Source organism: Mustela nigripes, chromosome 1, assembly GCF_022355385.1.
Source record: "Mustela nigripes isolate SB6536 chromosome 1, MUSNIG.SB6536, whole genome shotgun sequence".
In the NCBI taxonomy this organism is placed as follows: Eukaryota; Metazoa; Chordata; class Mammalia; order Carnivora; family Mustelidae; genus Mustela; species Mustela nigripes.
Window position 1 is genome coordinate 180,401,853 of NC_081557.1, and position 20,859 is coordinate 180,422,711.

Sequence of the window (20,859 nt, forward strand, 5' to 3'; positions counted from 1 at the left end):
TCCCTCCCCACACACACTTTTTTTTAAAAAAGGAATCCAGTAGAATCCCTGTAGATAGCTTGGGTTGAAATGAGAATGCAGTTTTAATTCTCAGGACTCAAACTTCCTTCAGCCTCCACTCTGACCTTAAATCGCTTCTCTGGAATCATATTTGGACACCATTGTTAGTGGAATTGAAGATTGATCCATTTTGCTCCAGTCCTTGTTGAAATTCTTTTAATTAACAAGTATATGCTAACCTGCTTTTCTTCTTTAGATAAATATCCTTTCTTATGTAAGATGTAGTTTTTATTCAGTAGTTCCAGATTTTGTAGGGTCTTGTGTTTTTCTGACCATTGACTCTATAATACTAAAGATGAGGAAGATTTAGAATATTGGAATGTTATTCTATTGACTGTAAAATATACCTTAGAAGAATTTATTTAAAATAAATCACTTCTCACATATTTTTCCATTGTTTTTTTTTTCTCCTGAAAACAATAGAAAGAGAAATATTGGTTAATTAATTCATGATAAATGAACATATCTAGAATGTGTTACATGCTTAGACATCTGACTCAGACTTGTTTTCTCAATTGTTCTCTGTCTGAGACAGATGTTAAACTTGAAAGTTCTGTAATTCGCTCAGGCAAAGAGATCTAATTGGCATTCTAAAATGCACTGGGACCCTTAAATGGGAGACACTCTTTTGCCTTGGCCAAAAGATCTTACTGGCATTAAGTGCTATGAAAGTTGCAGGAAAATATTTGTTGAACATCACTGCATGTAGGGAAATAGTTTATACCAAAAGACTTAGAAATAAATGCTTTTGTTTAAATCAGGCTGTGAGAAAGGGTTTCTATTACTTTAAATCTTTATCTGTTAACCCTTTTCCAGTTCTTTTTTTATGTTTATGTATTTCCCTCTATTTCTGTAGTTCCCAAATGCTGTGTGTAGTTAGTGAGATGAAAAGCATGTTATAACAAAATTCTGAGTAAGGACACTTATGGTAAAGAAAATGGAGAAGTATTCCAATGATTATATATATAATATTATATAATATATATATAATATAATAATGTATATAGTAATATAATCATTCCAATGATTATATATATAATACATATTTTTTTAATGAACAGTCCAGTAATCTTTACTATGAAGGTTATTAAATTTCTGCTGCTCTTCACTCCTTTATATAGATTCAGCATTTCATCTGATATCATGTATTCTCCTTCAAGGACCTCTTTTAACATTTCTTGTAGGTCAGGTCTGTCATTGGTGAGTTCTTTCAGCTTTAGTATTTCTAGAAAAAAATCTGTTTCACTTTTGTTTTTGAAAGATATTTTTCCTAATTAAAGAAGTCTAAGTTGGCAGTTTTTTCCTTTCTGTACTTTAGAGATTTTGGTCCCTTGACTTCTACCTTACATTATTTCTAGTGAAAAACTATTGTCATTCTTTGTCTTCTGTATGTAATGTGTCCTTTTTTTCTGGCTCCTTTTAAGATTTCTCTTTTTCACAACTTTAAGGCAATTTGATACTAATGTGACTTGACATAGTTTTCTTCATGTTCCTGTGTTTGGGTTTATTGAGCATCTTAGATCTGTGGATTTATAATTTTAATCAAATTTGGAAAGTCTCTGATCATTATTTCTTCAAATTTTTCTGTCTCTTCCTTTGAGGGACTGCAATTACATATAGTTTATCTTAGGTTGTCCCACAGTTCACTGATACTCCCTTAATTTTCATTCTCAGTCTTTTTTTCTTTCTCTCTGTTTCATTTTTTTATGGTTTCTGTTACAATGTTTTCAACTTCATTAATCTTTTCCTTTGCAACGTCTAATCTGCTGTTAATCCCATCCAGTATATTTTAAATTCAGACATTGTATTTTTAACCTCTTTTTAACTTCTTAAACGTTTATCTTTCAGCTCTTAACATGTTCATTCTCTTCTATAGCATCTTGAACATATGAAATACAGTTATAATAATCTTTTTAATGTACCCATCTACTAATTCTGTCATTCTGCACACTCTGGGTTTTGACTGATTTTTTTTTTTTCCTCCTCATTTGGGAATGTATTTCCTTGTTTATTTTAATGCCTGGTAATTTTTGATTGGGTGTCAGATATTTTGAGTCTTATTTTATTGGGTGATAGATATTTTTTATTCCTAGGAATGTTCTTGAACTTTGTTCTGGGATAGAGTTGCTTTATTTAGAAGCTGTTTGATCATTTTACTTTTAAGCTTTGTTAGGCAGTCCCAGAGTTGTGTTTATTCCAGGATTAATCAGAGTAGATTAATCTGGATAAGACCCTTCCTTCTTTAGCTAATGCTCTGTGGATTATGAAGCATTCTATATTGACTATTAGCAACACTATCCTAGGCAGGTAAGAGCTCTGGGCACTATCCCCTCTAATTTTGGGGAGGTATTTCTTTTCTCAGCCTCGGGTAGTTTCCTCACAGTATTTGCCTGAATACTCAAGGGGGAACCTCTGTAGAGCTGTGGTGTTTACTCTGTGTGCAGCTCTCTTCTCTGCTGTACTCTGCCCTGCCAACTCTAGCTGCTTTAGCATCTCTGAACTTCCACCTCTATCTCTTCAGCTCAGGAGATCTGTTGGCCCAAATATTAAAATGCCTGCCATAAACTAATTTGCAAAGCCAGTCTTCACTAACAAGACAGGTACTCAAATATAGATTTTATGATAGAAAAAGCCTGACTTCATTTTTTAAAAGGCAGTCTGTAAATGTTATTATATATTTTGATGAATAGTTTTAAAAATTGCTGAGAAATAAATTGTGGAATATGTCTTATAAGAAATTATGAAAAGTGGACATTATTAAAATGTACTATTTTCAGTAGTTGCTGCACTAATTTACATTCCTACCAACAGTGCCTGAGGTTTCTCCTTTCTCCACATCCTCACCAATACTTATTATTTCTTTTCTTTTTTGACAGTAGCCAATCTGATAGGTGTGAAATCGTATCTTACTGTGGTTTTGATTTGCATTTCCCTGTTGAACATATTTTCAGATCTCTGTTGGCTACCTGTATGTTTTCTTTGGAAAAATGTCTATTCGAGTCCCCTGCCCATTTTTTAATCAGGTTGTTGATGATGTTGTTGATATTAAGTTCGATAAGTTCTTTATATATTATGGATAGCAGCCCCTTACTGTATGTATGAGTTGCAAATATCTTCTCCCAATAAGCAGGTTGCCTTTTTGTTTTGTTGATGGTTTCCTTGGTGTGCAAAAGCTTTTAGTGTAATATAATCCCATTTTTTAATATTTACTCTTTTGCCCTTAGCAGAAGAGACTGGTCAAAACAAACTATATATATATATATCTAAGACTGATGTCAGAGAGCTCACTGCATTTCTTTTCTTCTAGAAATTTTATGGTTTCAGGTTTTACATTCAAGTTTCTAATCCATTTTGAAGTTTTTTTGTATGTCATGTAAATGTGGTTCAGTTTCATTCTTTCCCATGTAGCTGTCCAGTTTTCCTAACACCATTTATTGAAGAGACTCCGATATTTTCTTCATTGTATAGTCTTGGCTTCCTTTGTCACACGTTAATTGACCATATATGCATGTGTTTATTTTTGGGCTCTCTGTACTGTTCCATTGACTTAAATGCGTCTGTATTCCTGCCAGTACCATACCATTTTGATTACTATAGCTTTGTAGTGTAGTTTGAAATCAGGAGGCATGATGCCTCTAGCTGTGTTCTTCCTTCTCAAAATTACTTTGGCTATTTGGGTACTTTTGTGGTTCTGTACAAATTTTAGGTTTATTTTTACTTCTGTGAAAAATGTCATTGCTATTTTGATGAGCATTGCATTGAATCTATAGATTGCTTTGGGTAGTATGGATATTTTAACAGTATTAATTCTTCCAGTCCATGAACATGGACTATCTTTCCATTTGTATATTTTTTTATTTCTTTCAACAATGTCTTACAGTTTTCAGAGTATAGTCAGAGCTTATTTTATTGTGCTTTACCTTATTACACTTTGCAGATACTGCATTTTTTACCAATTAAAGGTTTTTTACAACCCTACATCAAACATGTCAGTGGACACCATTTTTCCAATAGCATTTGCTCATGTGGGGGCTTTGTCATATTTTTATAATTCTTGCAGTATTTCAAAGTCTTTCATTATTACTGTATTTGTTATGGTGATCTGTGGTCACTGATCTTGATATTACTATTGTAATTGTTTTGGAGCACCACAAACTACTCTGATATAAGATGGCAAACTTAATTGATAAATGATATATGTGTTCTAAGTGCTCCATTGACCAGCTGTTCCCTCATCTCTCTTCATCTCCTTGGGCCTCCCTATTCCCTGAGACACAACAGTATTGAAATTAGGCCAATTAATAACCCAATGCCCTATGAGTGTTCAAATGAAAGGAGTTCATGTCTTCTTTATTTATATTTTTTAAAATGTATGTATATATGTATTTATTATTTGAGAGAGGGAGCACACACCCATGAGCACAAGTGGGAGAAGGGCAGGGGGAGAGGAAGACGGTGAGAATCTCAAACAGACTCTGGACTGAGCATGGAGCCTAACGTGGGGTTTCATCTCACACAACCCTGAGACCATGAACTGAGCCAAAGTTGAGTTGGATGTCCAACCAACTCAGCCACCCAGGTGCCCCTGTCCTCTCACTTTAAAGCAAAAGGCTAGAAATGATTAAACTAAGTGAAGAAGACGTATCAAAAATTGAGATAGGCTGAAAGTGAGGCTTCTTGTACCAAACAGTTAGCCAAGTTGTGAATACAAAGAAAAAGTTCTTAAAGGAAATGAAAAGTTCTACTCCAGGGAAAACACAAATGATAAGAAAGTGAAACAGCCTTCTTCCTGTTATGGAAGAAGTTTTAGTGGTCTGGATAGAAGATCAGACCAGCCATGACATTCCCTTAAGTCAGAGCCTAATCCAGAGCAAGCCCCTCACTCTTTTCAATTCTGTGAGGGCTGAGAGAGGCAAGGAAGCTGCAGAAGAGAGGTTCGAAGCTAGCAGAGGCTAGTTCATGAGATTTAAGGAAAGTGCTGATACAGAAGCTGCAAAAAGCCATCCAGAAGATCTAGCTAAGATAATTCATGAAGCTAGGTACACTGAACAACAGATTTTTCAATGTAGACAAAACAGCCTTCTACTGAAAGACGATACCATTTAGGACTTTCATAGCTAGAGAGGAGAAGTCAATGCCTGACTTCAAAGATCCAAAGGACAGGCTGGCTCTCTTGTTAAGGTCTAATATAGGTGGTGACTTTAAATTGAAGCCAGTACTTATTTGCCATTTTGAAATTTCTAGGGCCTTTAAAAATTATGCTTAATCTACTCTGTCCATGCTCTATAAATGTAACAACAAAGCCTTGTAAACAACACATTGTTTACAACATGGTTTACTGAATCATCCTGCTGATGAGATATACTGTTCAGAAAAAAGAATCCTCTCAGAATACTACTGCTCATTGACAATGTACCTGGTCGCCCAACAGCTGTGATGGAGATGGACAATGAAAGTGATGTTGTTTTTAATGCCTATTAACATTATACCCATTCTGCAGCTCATGGATCAAGGAGTAATTTTCACTTTGAAGTCTTGTTATTTAAGAAATTACATACAGCTGTAGTTTTCATAAGACTGTAGCTTCCATAAGTAGTGATATCTCTGATGGATCTGGACAGAGTAAATTGAAAACGTTCTTGAAGACTGAATCTAGATGTTACTAGAAACACTCAATGACTCATGGGAAGAGGTCAAAATATCAACATTGATAGGAGTTTGGAATAAGTCAATTCCAAACTTCATGGATGACTTTGAGGGGTTTAAGACTTAAGTAGAGGAAGTAACTGCAGATATGGTAGAAAAAGTATGAAAACTGGAATTAGAAGTAGAGCCTGAAGATGTGACTGAATTGCTGCAATCTCATGATGAAACTTTAATGGGTAAGAACATCTTAATGGATGAGCCAAGAAAGTGGTTTCTTGAGATGTAATATACCCTTGTGAAGATGCTGTGTGCATTGTTGAAATGACAACAAAGCATTTAGAATATTACAAAAACTTAATTGATAATGCAGCTGCAGAGTTGAGAGGATTGAGTCCAATTTTGAAAGTTCTGTGGGTAAAATTCTATCAAACAGCATTGCATGCTATGTAAAAGTAGTTGGTGAAAGGAAGAATGAATTGCTATGGCAAACTTCATTATTGTCTTATTTCAAGAAATTATGATAGCCACTCCAGTTTTCCACAACCACCACCTTGATCAGTCAGCAAGCTATCATATCAAGGCAGGACTTTCTGCCAACAGAATGATTACAACTCTCTGAAAGCTCAGGTGATGGTTAACATTTTTAGCAATAAAATATTTTTAAATTAAGGTATGTACATTGTTTTCTAGACACAATGCTATTGCACGGTTAATAGACAACAGTATAGTGTAAACATAACTTTATATGCACTGGGAAACTAAAAAGTTTATGTGACTGACTTATTGCAATATTAGCTTTATTAGAATGGCCTGGAGTTAAACATGCAATATCTCAGAGGTATGCCTGTACAGGTCTTTCACCTCCTTTGTTGAGTTTATTCCTAGATATTTTATTCTTTTTGATCTAATTGTAAATGGGATTATTTTCTTAATTTCTCTTTCTGATACCTCATTATTAGTATAAAACACAACTGATTTCTGTGTGTTAATTTTGTATTCTGCAACTACAGAATTCATCCTGATAGCTTTTTGGTGGAGTCTTTAGGGTTTTCTATATACAGTTATCATGTTATCTGCAAATAGTGATAGTTTTACTTTTTTCCACTTAGATACCTTTTATTTCTTTTTCTTGCCTAATTGCTGTGGCTAGCACTTCTTGAATAACAGGAGAGTGAATACTTTTGTTTCTGATTTTAGAGGAAAAGTTTTCAGCCTTTCACTGTTGAGTATAATATTAGCTGTGGGTTTATTGTGACCTTTATTATGTTGAGGATGTTTCTTTTATAATCACTGTATTGAGAGTTTTTCTCATAAATGATGTTGAATTTTTGTCAAATCCTGATTCTGTATAAAGATCACTAAAGATCATTATGTGATTTTTTTTCTTTGTTTTGTAATGGGGTGTAATATGGTAATTGATTTACAGATGTTGAGCTACCTTGCATCCCTGGAACAAATCTCACTTGATAATGGCATCTGATCCTCTTCATGTACTATTGAATTTCATTTGCTAATATTTTGTTGAGGATTTTTATATCTATGTTCATTGGGGATATTGGTCTGTTATATTTTCTCTTTCTTTCTCTCTCCCTCCCTCCTTCCCTCTCCCTCCTCTCTTCTCTCCTTCTTCTGATCTCTTTTCCTTTCCTTTTTCCTTTTCTTTTCCCTTTCCTTTCCTGTTTTTGATATCAGGGTAATGTTGGCCCTGTAAAATGAGTTTGAAAGTGTTTCTTCCTCTTTAATTTTTTTGGAGTAATTTGAGAAGGATAATTACCAACTCTTTAAATGATTAGTAGAATTCATCTGTGAAACTGTCTGATCCTGGACTTTTGTTTGGGGGAAGTTTTTAAATTACTGATTCAATTTCATTACTTGTAATCATTCTGTTCAGATTTCCCATTTCTTTGTGATTTGGTCTTAGAAAGTTGTGTTTTTTTCTAGGAATTTATCCATTTTTTTCTAGGTTTTTCAGTTTGTTGGCCTATCATTTATAGTAGTCTCTTAAGATTCTTAGTATTTATATGGTGTCAGTTGTAACATCTCCTGCATTTCTGGTTTTGTCTATTTGGACTCTCTTTTTTTCCTGATGAATCTGGTGAGATAGTTTATTGGTGAGAAGTTTATTGATTTTATCTTTTAAACGAACCAACTTTTAGTTTCACTATTATTTCTAATTTTCTTTTTTTTAAGTCTGTCATTTATTTTTACTCTGACCTTTATTATTTCCTTCCTTCTACTAACTTTGGGCTTTGTTCTTCTTTTCTAGAGTCTTTACATGTAAAGTTAGTTTGTTTATTTGGACTTTTTTTGTTTCTTGAGGTAGGCCTATATTGCCATGAACTTCCTTCTCAGAGTTGCTTTTGCTGCATCCTACAGATTTTGGAAAGTTGTATTTCCATTTTCATTTATCCCACCTACCTACCTACCTATCTTTCTTTCTTCCTTTTTAAATTTATTTATTTAACAGACGGAGACCACAAGTAGGCAGAGAGGCAGATGGAGGAAGCAGGCTCCCCGCTGAGCAGAGAGCCCCATGTAGAGCTCGATCCCAGGACTCTGGGATCATGACCGGAGCCGAAGGCAGCGGCTCAACCCACTGAGCCACCCAGGCGCCCCCACCTTCACATTTCTAAGCACTTTTTACCCCTTGTCTTTTTATTATTCAAGTGCATAACATGCAGTGTTATATTAGTTTCAGGTGTACAATATAGTGATTCACCGGTTCTGCACAGTTCTCAGTGTTCATCAGGATAAGAGGACTCTTCCCCTTTATCTATTTCACCCATCCTCCAGACTATTTAAGAGTCTTTTTTTTTTTTTTTTTTTAGTTTGGCTCTTTTTTTCTTTGTGCATTTTTGTTTCCTAAATTCCATATATAAGTAAAATCATATGATATTTGTCTTTCTTTGACTGACTTATTTCACTTGGCATTATGTCCTCTAGTCCATCCATGTTGGTGCAAATGGCAAGATTTTACTTAACTTTTTTTTTTTCAATTTGTTTGTCTACCCATTGGTTGTTTATAATCAATATTTTAAAATGAAGTAGGATGAAAATTAACAATTAGAATAACTTTTGATATGGATTTGTTAAAAGAGAGGATAAACTATTATACTAAATAATGTATAGAAAAGTTACATAAATATTATTTTTTCTGTAGTTTGAATCCAGTATAACTTAAACATTTTGCTAATTCAGAAAACATTCCAGTTACATTTGAAGAGATACTTCATTGGCCTTATAAACAGATTATGGAGGGTATTCTCTTTTAAATATTAATTTTAAAATATTCTGAATATTTCAGAATTTTATCTGACATAAGTATAATTAAGTAGTTATGACACTTGATGTGGTTTTAAATTCTCTAAGTTAAAAGCAAAGCTATAATCTTTAATAACTAGCATTTATTGTGTTCTTACTTGTGTTGGTACTTACCTGAACACTATATGTTCTCTCTAATCTAATTCTTACAGCAATCCAAAGGGGTAAGTACTGCTTTAATCTTCGTTTTACTGATGAGAAAATTGAGTTTTAGTAAATATCTTGCTCAAGTCAACCCAAGAGCTGATAAGCAATAAATCCAGAATTAATACCCAGGCAGTTGGCCTTTAAATGTTGTATTACTAAGCACAGTGCTATGCTACTTCCCAAGGTTGTGCAGTCCTGGTCTTCATCTGAACAGATGAATGAATTCCAGTGTCACATACTTTATGGTACGATCAGTTATGTATGATATGCAAGAGAATTATTAGACATTTTCAAGTGTTTTGCAAAAACACTGAATTATTTGTAATAGATAAATTGATCCTGTTAGTTTTCTTTAAGGAAAAGCAACTCTCAAAGGGAAATTCTGAAATGGCCATTAGTTATTGAGTAATTGAAAATATAGGGTATCTGTTAAAATCATTTGTTTTTCTTAGTCTTTGTTTCTAGTTGGGAGAAATGAGAGATCATGAATAGATTTTCTAAGTTATATTATTTCCCGAAATGACTGAAAGATATAGGGAGACTTGGAAGTCTGTTTGTTGTAATAGTAATTACGGCAACAATTAGCAGCTGGTGTACATTGCATTCCAGCCTCTAAGCATTTTATATAGTAGTACATATTGTTTAATCCCTATAAGAACACCATGAGGCAGGCAGAGCTATCCTCACTTTATAGTTTTCAGATTTTTTTAGATTTTAAATACTGGACGGATTTTATTTAAACACTTAGTGTTTTTTGTTTGCTTTTTTCTTTTAGTAGCAAATGATGAATGGATAATTGCAGCAAATTATATTCATATTATTCCTTAACTGATGCATTTTACTGTACTGTCCCCCAGTTACTACACAGCTGGCCGCCTTGTCATTCAATACACAAGGCCACAAGCCTCTGCTCACCTTTTTTTCTGGCTGTTCCTTACTGACCCTTATTTGATACACCCTGGCTTTCAACTCCAATTATATTTCCTTCCTAAAGTTCAGTCTGTTCCAAGTATTATAATCACTTCCTCTTTCATGTCACTGCCAAGACCTCCATTCAGTGTCCCATGTTTCCTGTTCATATAAAATCCTTAACTGAGGAATTAGTTTTTTCTTAACTCTCTGCCTGTCAGTTTTGACATGTGAATCAATAGGAATACCCTCTAAATCCCTCTTTTATGTATTCATTGCATGTGTATAGCAGTTTCAATCTTGCTGTTTCAGTGCTTATATATGTCTGATTGTGCACAAGAGATTAAAATAAGTTGTTAGCCTTCTGCAGTCTAAGTCAAATCTGCCTTTTATTACAGGGAAAAAAATCTTACTGTATTTCTTTCTTCACTGTTTCTTTCTTATAATTTTTTAGGTTTTGTGGCAATTGGATATATTCCGACGAAGCTTGCGGGTTCTAACTGGACATGTTTGTCAGGGAGATGCCTGCATATTTTGTGCATTGAAGGTAACCTTTTAATATTATGGAAAATTACTATTAATTGTTTTGCCAAAAATTTAATTTTATTTGATAGTTAATTTGGTCAGTTTACTTGAAATTAAAGTTCATTGTCAAGTGACTTAGAGCTTTGAAGGTGAATTCTTAAAGTTGATTTATTCAAGTGTATGGATTTTTTTTTCCACTCTTATGTAAAGAAAGTTAAAATTAATATTCTAAGTAGTATAAAAACATTAAGAATATTACATTTTTCATTTTGGAACAATTCTTTTTTCATTTTATGAAATGGATTTTGAACTACTACTGAATTTTGTGCACTACTTTGGTTACTGATGATATAGCAGTGAACAAGGTGATAAAAACTGTTCTCATGGATCTGATATTCTTATAGGGGAGGAGAAAACAAGTAAACAAAATATAAAGTGTGTTAGATGGTAGTAACTACAAAGAGGGAAAAATAAATCAGGGAAAGGGAATAATAGAGTATGTTGAATAGTCAGGAAAGCCTCACTGGGAAAGTTTAAACCATTACTTGGAAAAGATGATAGAGTGAAGCATTCCAGGCAAGCAGGGAAACAGTAATTGCAAAGACCCTGAGGTGGGTGTACGTGACACATTCAGGGAAACCTGGGTGTCAGAAGCTTTATGAGTAAGGGGAAGACTGATAAGAGGTGAGCTCAGAAGTAAGGTGAGTTGTGGTTATTTAAAACCTGTCTGCAGGGGTGTGTGGGTAATTCAGTTGGGTAAGTGTCAGACTCTTACTTTTGGCTGGGGTCATGATCTCAGTGTCTTGACATCGAGGAGCTTCACCTTGGGCTCCGTGCTCAGCAGGCTGCTGCTTAAGGATTTTTTCTCTTCCATTCTCCTTCCCCCCAACTCCTGTGAGCTCAAAATAAATAAATAAATAGATAGATAAAAGCTTTAAAAATAAAATAAAACATGTCTGCACATTCTTTGCAGTTTTGTTTTGTTTTGCTTTGTTTTTTTAAGAAAGAGAGAGCATGAGGAGGAGAGGGGCAGAGAGAGAGAGAGGGAGAGAGAATCCTAGACAGGTTTTCATGCCCAAGATAGAGCCCGATATGGGGCTTGATTTCAGAGCCCTGAGCTCATGACCTGAGCTGAAATCTAGAGTTGGACACCTAAACAACTGAGCAACCCATGTGCCTCTCTTCTGCACCCTTTTTATCAAAAAGTGGAGTCTATTCTTTGAATATGGATTGGCCTTAAGGATTCATTCCCACCAAATAGAATGGCAGAAATGACACTGCAGACATTTGAAAAGGTGATAAAATTTCCATCTGGCTTTGTCTTTTGGGCTGTCATTCTTGGGAGTGAGCTGTCATGAAGTGAGGAAGCCAAGTTAGCCGCAACTAAACCAGAAGTCTAAGTGGATAGGCAGCGTTAACAACCAGCATCAGTGTAAGTGATGTTCAGTGTAAGTGAGCAACCTTTAGATTGTTCTAGGTCCCAGTATCGAGTTGTATTTACCAAAATTAATGGAGCAGAGTTGAGTTGACCTTACCAAAATTAATGATTTGTAATCATAGTAAATGTTATTTTTAGTAATGTAGTTTTACAATGGTTTGTTATGGAGCAATAAATAACTGGAACAGGAGTCCGTATTGTGTAGTTCCTTCTAGACCTTTGTTAGGAACTTGGCTTTTTCTCCTGAGTAATTTAGGAAGTCTCTGGATTGTTTCGAGTAGAAGAGTGATATAATCTGTTTTAACTAGATAGAATGTTTGGACTAGATCTCTTTGGCTTCTTGGATGGGAATAAGTAGAAGAGAGGCAAAAGCAGAAACAGGGAGTCATGTATCGATTAGCATCTCATTTGCCCAAGAATTTAAAATTTTATTGACATGTTTCAGAGATAAATATTTCATTATTTTACATTCTTGAATACTCTTACACACACATATACATGCAAGAAAATAAAGTGCCATTTTCCTGCTTTATTTTGATTTATACTCCTGAATATAAATCACCAAAGAAGGCAATTTTATATTCTCTTTTTTAGAAACTGGCAAAATAGGGTTATTGTTAGGGGATGAAGAATGAACTTAGATCAGGTTACAGTATCACATTTTATTTACACGACAGTCAATTTTGAATATTTTGTCCAGTTGTAAAATGAGTATAGTTAAAATTTCTAGCCTGAATCTTTCATAGCCTTACACAATCACCTGCCTGCCTCCCCACTAGCCCAAAACATTATCTCTCTCTCTCTCTGTCTCTCTCACTCTCTCACTGTCTCAGATACAGCACTTTAGCCAGACTGGCTGCCTCTTGCAGTTTCTCAGAGCTGGCTTCCATCTCTGACTATTTTCATTATTATTCCTTTTGTCTACAGTGCTTTTCTTCTAGATGTTTTTGTGGCTAACACCCTGTTTCCTTTATGCCAGTCTTCAAATGAGGACATCAGTAAGGCCTTCCCTGACTACCCTAGGTAATAGTTAACCTCTTCTTACTCTCAGTATCTCTATTTCTATTTATAATACTTTATTTTTCTCTCTTGTATTTTATTTCTTTCTTTTTCTCTATTTTGTCACAGACTGACATACTATATAATTACTTACTTTCTCCTTACTATAACTAGAATGTGTGCCCCATGAGGGCAGGGTTTTTCTGTTTTCTAGTGAAGGTGCCTCACATATACTAAACAGAAAACAGATAACAAATGAGTGACATTCAGGCGTAGGATTAATATTTCAAGCATTATCTTGAAAAGTTAATTACCTGAATAACCAATGACATCTGAAAATATTTTTTTATTTTTTCATTCTGTAATTATAATTAGAAAATTATAGATCTGGATATCTAATATCATTTAGCATCATTATTCTTCAATTTTTTATTTATTTATAAAGTACATTTTTTGGAAGTAGTGAAACAGATTTTTAAAATGTTTTCCTACCCTACCATATATTGACCTGAGGAAAAAAAAATGTTTTTGAGGTGACATATCCCTTAGGCTAATTAAGAATTTGATATGGCCAATCCTTATTTGGTAGGTTGTCACTGAAAACCTCCTCCCCCTCCCCACTTTCCCCCACCTAAGATGATTGTCATAAAACTGGAACTTATTAAAAAGTTTATCTTATTTGAATTCAATAAGGAAAATGAAAAACCAGATTAACACCTATAATCACATATTCTTGAGTGTTTCCAGTATTTCTTAGGCTTGGGTTAGAAATAATGCTCTAAGTGAGGAAAACTGATAATTTGAAAAAAAAATTTTCTTCAAAAATTAAAAGTCAGGGATGCCTGGGTGGCTCATCTTTTCTGACTTCATGCAAATTGTAGAGTGTCAGTTTTTAGAGGCAAATTTAAATAGTGGGAAATTTTAATTGTATTGAAGTTATTTGATGTTTATTTTTAAACCAGGGTTTGTCATTTTCTGGGGTTTATTTAGGAAGAAAAAAAATTATTAAAGTTCATTTAAGCTATGTTTTTTGTTTTTAAGATTTTATTTATTTATTTGAGAGAGAGAGAGAGAAGGAATCAGGGGAGGGGAAGTGGGAGAGGAAGAAGCAGACTCCTGCCTGATGCCAGGTTCAATCCCAGAACCGTGAGATCATGACCTGAGCTGAAGGCAGATGGGCAGATGCTTAACCAACTGAGCCATCCAGGTGCCCCAAGCTACTTTTTTTTTAAAAGACTAGTGAGTTCCCACTAATTTTTATGTGATTATGTATTTAGTTTTGGTTAACATAATTTTAATTCCTTATAGCATACTTTTAGACTTCTAGCAACTTATCTCAGAACTCTTCCTTAAACAGTTTAGATCAGAATAAGCTGGGGAACAGTTAAAAATTGTCCTCACTTCAGCATACTCAATTAGAAACCTCGAGGATGGGAACTGAGAATTCTGTGCACACTAACATTTGATTTCAAGGCTGGGGCAACCATTTCTGTACATTACTGAGACAGATAATCTTTATATGGAATTTTAGAGCAAAATACTACTAGTTTCTGGGTATAGCTGTAAGTTTCACTGTGTTATAATGAAGTTACTGACATGTTTCTTTAGTGGTTGGCTTTACACTTACTGATGTACTTGTTGGTCCCCAGAATATATTTGCACAGTTTCAACACAGTCGAGAAAAAGCACTTCCCTCGGATAACATAAGGCACGCTCTAGCAGAGAGCTTTAAAGATGAGCAGCGATTTCAGTTGGGCCTTATGGATGATGCTGCAGAGTGCTTTGTAAGTATTTTGGATAATCCTTAAATCAGGACAGTAGTTTGTTTTCCTTAAATGATACAAATATCAAGGTTAATGAAACATAAATTTTTAACAATGGAAACAAGTCATAACTGTTCACTGGATCCATGTCTTACCTGCCCTTCAGAGCTCAGTTTAAATCTCATGACTTTTGATTTTGGTTATTTGTGCTGCTGTCATTTTTATTGGCTATTAGACTCCTGGAATATTTTAAAATTTATTTATTAGAAAAAAACATTTATTAAACATGAATTATGTCACTTAAGTCAGTATTCTGCCTCCGCAGTGTTGATATGTGCAATATTGCATTCCCAGAAGTAGCATTTCTCGTTACATACAATGATTCTCTTTGGGAGAGAAGAGGAGCTTGGTGGGCAGCTATCAGGGGCAGCCGTTCTGTTATACACCTCACTCTGGATTGAGAATCATTAACTGGGGTTGATGTTCCAAGTCTCTGTTTTACCACCATATTTATAAGTAGAGCATTCCTTTGAATAGTAACTAAACCACACATACCTTCTAAAATATGTGTTGATTATTAAATGTGTCAGTGTTGCAGGTGTTACATATATTTAAAGAGGTAAACTTTTTTTTTCATAGTCTTATATCTATTTAAAAATTCTATTTATTTCATCAGTAAATCTTTTAAGGTTTTCCTTGACACGTTGTTTTCCTGACACCACTTCTTAATAGTTTGGGCCCCTACTCTCAGCATTATTTAAGCCTCCTTTCTTGTATCTTTCAGCCTATCCCCTTACAGTGTTTTTTAGTGGCCAACAGATTAATAAAATTTTCTTTAGATTAATCTTTGCCCTTCAGATATTCTTGTGACTTCAGTCTGGACTCTTCTGACATTTAAGGCCATTTACAGTTAAACTCCAGTTTACCTCTTTATTTCCTCCTGTAATTTTTCTTCCTAATGTAGGTTGTTCTATTTCTAAAGTATGTCTTTTAAATTCACTGGATTTTGGGGTGCCTGAGTGGCTCAGTGGGTTAAAGCCTCTACCTTCGGCTCAGGTCATGATCTCAGGGTCATGGGATCGAGCCCCGCATCTCGATCTCTGCTCAGCGGGGAGCCTGCTTCCTCCTCTCTCTCTGCCTGCCTCTCTGCCTACTTGTGATCTCTGAGTGTCAAATAAATAAATAAAATCTTTGAAAAAAAATTCACTGGATTTCTGTAGAATTTACTATCTGTAGAATTCAATTGGCATTTATAGGTTATTCTCATTTTTTTAAAGATTTATTTATTTGAGAGAGAGAATGTGTGCATGTATGTGCTCACACTTGCACACACACACAAGTGGGAGGAGAGGCTGAGGCGGGGGTGAGGGGGAGAGAATCCCTCAGCAGACTCCCCGCTGAGTGTGGAGCTCAAAACAGGGATTGATACCAGGACCCTGAGATCATAACCTGAGTTGATACCAAGAACGGCCACTTAACTGACTAGCAACTCAAGTGCCCCTGTTGTTATTTCCTTAATGATCATCTTTACTGTTTCCTTGGATAGATGCAAAGCTCTTTGACTAATCCACTGCTTAGCATACTTTTCATGTTGATTAAAATGTTTCAAAAACAGCACACATAGTCATAAAATATGTTTTTCATATTTCTCATGTTTCTAATTGATCCATCACTTAAAATATAAATATATTTTGTACAATACCAAACTTTATAGTTTATTTTCATTTAAATGAAATGTACTAGTAAGTGATATGATAATTTGTGGACTATCTAGAAATTTAGGCTTAAATAATTGAATGCTTTTAAATTTCCTAGGCAGAAGCCGGGTAAGTTAGCTAATTAAAAGAATCCATTGGAGGGGTGCCTGGTTGACTCAGTCTTTAAGGCTTTGCCTTCAGCTTAGGTTGTGATCCCAGAGTTCTGGGATCGAGCCTGCTGTTGGGCTCTCTGATCTGTGAAAAGTCTGCTTCTCCTCCTCCTCCCTCTCCCACTCCCCCTGCTTGTGTTCCCTATCTTGCTGTCTTTCTCTCTGTCAAATAAATAAAAGAAATCTTAAAAAAAAAATCCATTGGATAAGCTTTGCAATCCAAAAAGAAGGATTACTTGTTAAAGAAATAAATACTCCTTATTGATCTGTATTACAAATTTGAAATTTGTTTGCCGGACAGATTCCTTGCATTAGGATGTTAGTGTAGGTATTGTAAACCTTTATGATTGCTATTTAATGTGAGTTATAGAGACTATAAAAATGTTCCAAGTAGGATTTTTGAAAGAATAACTGCTTTTCTTAATGTGAGAATGCTGAAAACATAGGAAACTTATGTTTTCTAATATTAAATTCTAGATGTCAGCCACCATGAATTGATTTTAAAGGATTTTAAAAATATTTATTAAAATGATGTTATATTATAACACTTCATTAGTTACTCTGTTTTGCATACATTTTTTCATTAAACTTTTTTAAGAGTGAATGCTACAAAAGGTGAGTAATTGCACAGCATTTGAAGGGTTGATTAAAGAGGAAAGCTGAAAAGCTGACAGTATGTATGACACTGTTAAACACTTTGAAAAAATCTTAAAAAGATTCTTTTTTTTTTTTTTAAAGATTTTATTTATTTATTTGACAGAGAGGGAACACAAGCAGGGGGAGTGGGAGAGGGAGAAGCAGACCTCCTTCCGAGCAGGGAGCAGGACCCTGAGCAGGGTCCTAGGACCCTTGGATCATGACCTGAGCCAGAGGCATACGCTTAACAACTGAGCCACTCAGGCAGCCCCTTAAAAAGATTCTTAAATTTGTAAAGTTTAAAAGAGCTATACTGTATGTGTCATCTGTAAGTTTCACAACTCATTTGTCATTTAATTTTTTAAATTAGGAAAATATATTGGAGAGGATTCATTTCCATATAGTGCCAAGCAGAGATGCAGACATGTGCACCTCTAAATCTTGTATCACTCACCAGAAGTTTGCTATGACCCTGTATGAACAGGTGAGATGGCTCAACCACTTCATTAGTTACTCTGTTTGCATACATTTATATATGTATAATATGTAACATAGTATTATATTTATGTTTTATGGTTGATTAATCAAACATATGTTCTTCCCTGTAGTGTGTGTGTCGCAGCTGTGGAGCATCATCAGATCCTCTACCTTTTACAGAATTTGTGCGGTACATTTCTACAACAGCCCTATGGTGAGAGCCTGTTAAAACATGTTTACCACATTGAGCATTTATTTTATAGAACAATAATGTATGTGAATATCAGCTATCTTAGACCTGAAAATACTCAACCATCAGAGGTGCTGAGTGATGTCCAGCTCAGCTAGCTGTTTCTGATTTGGTTAAAAACATATACTTGATGAAATTTCCAAATATTAGTCAAAATTTGTATCTCTTTATGTTTATAGCAAGTTTTGGGAATTGCAAAGGAGACCTTAAAATGACAACAAGTTCAGTGTAAAATGGAGCTGCATGTGATTTCTTCATTTTTGCTAAGGTGTTATCTTTGTAGTAACAGTGTTTCTCTTTAGCTCCATGTCCCTTCATGGTGATGGAAGCCAGGGTAAGGAGAAAAGAAAGAAAAGGTGAAATTAATTCTCCATTAGATTTATTGCATTTAGGGCCTCAACATTCACCTGAAATAAAAATTTGACAGCTTGCCTGTCCCCTCCTTCCCTGCTCATGAAACATTAGTGAGTTAGGGATCCAAAAAGATCCCTAGACTTTACATAATAAGAGTAGTTTAAACACTTTTGAATAGATATTTGAAAATATAAATATTTAATAGGAACATTGAATAAAATCATAAATATGTATAGGTATTTTGATATAAAAAACAACACATGGATCAATAATTATCAGTACATTAGTATAGCAGTTACTAAATGGTAATTTAGTAACCAATATTTTTATCATTGTGCAAAATAAATATCAGATGCTTATTTGTTTCATTATATTATTAAACTTCTTGGGTTTTTGGATATGACACAATATTTCTTGAAGATTATTGAATAATAGCAATTTGATTATTTGAGTGTGTTTAGTGTCTTAATATATCCAGAGTTTGGGAGCATAGTTTTAGGGAACCATTCCCTAAAATTCAGTCAATTATAGATTCATTTTTTTTCACTTTGTATGAAAAGTAGGATGGCATTTGAACAAGGATAGGCCACACATTAAAAACCGTAAAATTTTAACTCTACTCTGAAACTCTTATATAAAATGACAGTGCTCTGATTCAGTATCTTATGTAACAAGAGTTGGAGCCCCATCAGTCTCTCCCTGGTCCACACCATCAATTGCAAGAAACCAGACTTTGAATTCTAATTATGGTTGACCCTTCAATTACACAGGTTTGAACTGCACAGGTCCACTTAGATGCAGATTTTTCTCAATAATCAATGTACAGTACTGCAAATGTGTTGTCTTTTCCTTAGATGTTCTTCTTTTTTTTTTTTTTTAAGATTGATTTATTTATTTTAGAGAGAGCGCATGCATGTGCAAGCAGAAGGAGGGCCAGAGGGAGAGGGAGAGGGAGAGAATCTCAGGCAGACTCCCTACTGTTTGTGGAGACCAATGCAGGGCTTGATCTCATAACCCTGAGTTCAAGACCTGTGCTGAGATCAAGTAGACACTCAATTGACCGAGCCATCCAGGTGCCCCCTTTATAATTTTCTTAGTGACATTTCCTTTTCTCCAGCATTTTTGGCAAGAATATAGTATATAATACATATAACAGGACGTGTGTGTTAATTGATTATTATTGGTAAGGCTTCCAGTTAATAGTAGGCCATTAGTAGTTAACTTTGAGGGGAGTGTCAGAAGTTATATGCGGATTTTGGATTGTGTGAGGGTTGGCACCCCTTACCCCATGTTGTTTAAGTGACAACTATAATCACCTTTGTATTGGTAATAAGTATTGAATACCAATTACAGAATTCCAGGCTTCACATAAATCATTACTTATAATGTTAACAAAAACATCATTTTAAATGTTCAGTTTGAACAAGCTTATCAGATTTAGTGCTTTCTAATATACTTGTGAAGTGTTTTAGAAGAATAGATGCTTTTAGTTGTTATTGAATACTGTATATTAAACCATGGAACTGTTAAATATATCTAGCTCTAAGATAGTTAATATTACCACCAAGCAGAACCAGAGCATCTAGAATGGAAAGTAGTAAGGATATTTGAACTTATATGACATATCTTTTTGGAAGTCTTTAAATAGTTGTTTAAAGATACTTAATACCTTGCTATATAAAAATTTGATTCTAAAATGGACTAAACAAAAAGTGGCACAGATATCTTGCCTAGGCTGTAATGAAATGCTTAGCATAAGGCATAAGCCTGACCTAAATAGTTTTGGTTTTGACTTCTGCATTAATCAGCAAAGGAGCCTTCTGTTAGCTGAAAATGGTAACTTTGTTTCTGAGAACTTTAGGCCAGAGGGGAAGCCTTTCCAACAATTTGTTTGTTCTTGTTAGGCCAGAATTTAAACTCAAATCCCTTTTTGTTAAATAATAATGTAAAAGAAACATTTGACTTAGAACTACCTCCAGACAGAGCTAGGATCGTCTTGCTACCTCGTTCATGTAGTTCCAAACAATGGTAAAATTTAGTGTTATTTTATTCTTGACCTAATTTTTTTCATCATAAGTTAACCTGCCGAATTTCATAATTTTTCACTCTACGAAAATTTACTTTATGGTTAATTTTTCAAACAGAACCTGTTTTAACATATAAAATACCCATATTGATAACTTAATATTCTTCATGCATAATTTGTTAGATCTCTCTAAAGTTCAAAGGACACGTTGACACTGTTCCTTTGTTTTGTAGCAACGAGGTAGAAAGAATGATGGAAAGGCATGAACGTTTTAAGCCTGAAATGTTTGCAGAATTGCTGCAAGCAGCAAATACAACTGATGACTATAGGAAATGCCCTGTAAGTATAATTTGGAGAATATTAATGTGCTTTTATGTTTATAAATTTGAAAATAGATATTCAGAAATCACCATGTAAATAGTAACTATACATGGGCTTGAT

The 20,859-nt window shown here is 34.5% G+C and overlaps 1 protein-coding gene and 1 pseudogene across 2 annotated transcripts in view; both read left to right on the plus strand.

Moving 5' to 3' along the window:
* Positions 1–20,859, plus strand: part of USP53 (ubiquitin specific peptidase 53) — a 67,591-nt gene that overhangs the window by 16,400 nt on the left and 30,332 nt on the right. For both annotated transcript variants that reach the window (XM_059377855.1, XM_059377860.1), the window contains exons 3-7: positions 10,538–10,630; positions 14,695–14,829; positions 17,682–17,795; positions 17,920–18,002; positions 20,652–20,757. In XM_059377855.1, the coding sequence (XP_059233838.1) occupies positions 10,538–10,630; positions 14,695–14,829; positions 17,682–17,795; positions 17,920–18,002; positions 20,652–20,757 (531 nt within the window). The remainder of the gene's footprint in view (positions 1–10,537; positions 10,631–14,694; positions 14,830–17,681; positions 17,796–17,919; positions 18,003–20,651; positions 20,758–20,859) is intronic.
* LOC132008148 (tigger transposable element-derived protein 1-like) lies at positions 2,324–6,344 on the plus strand (annotated as a pseudogene).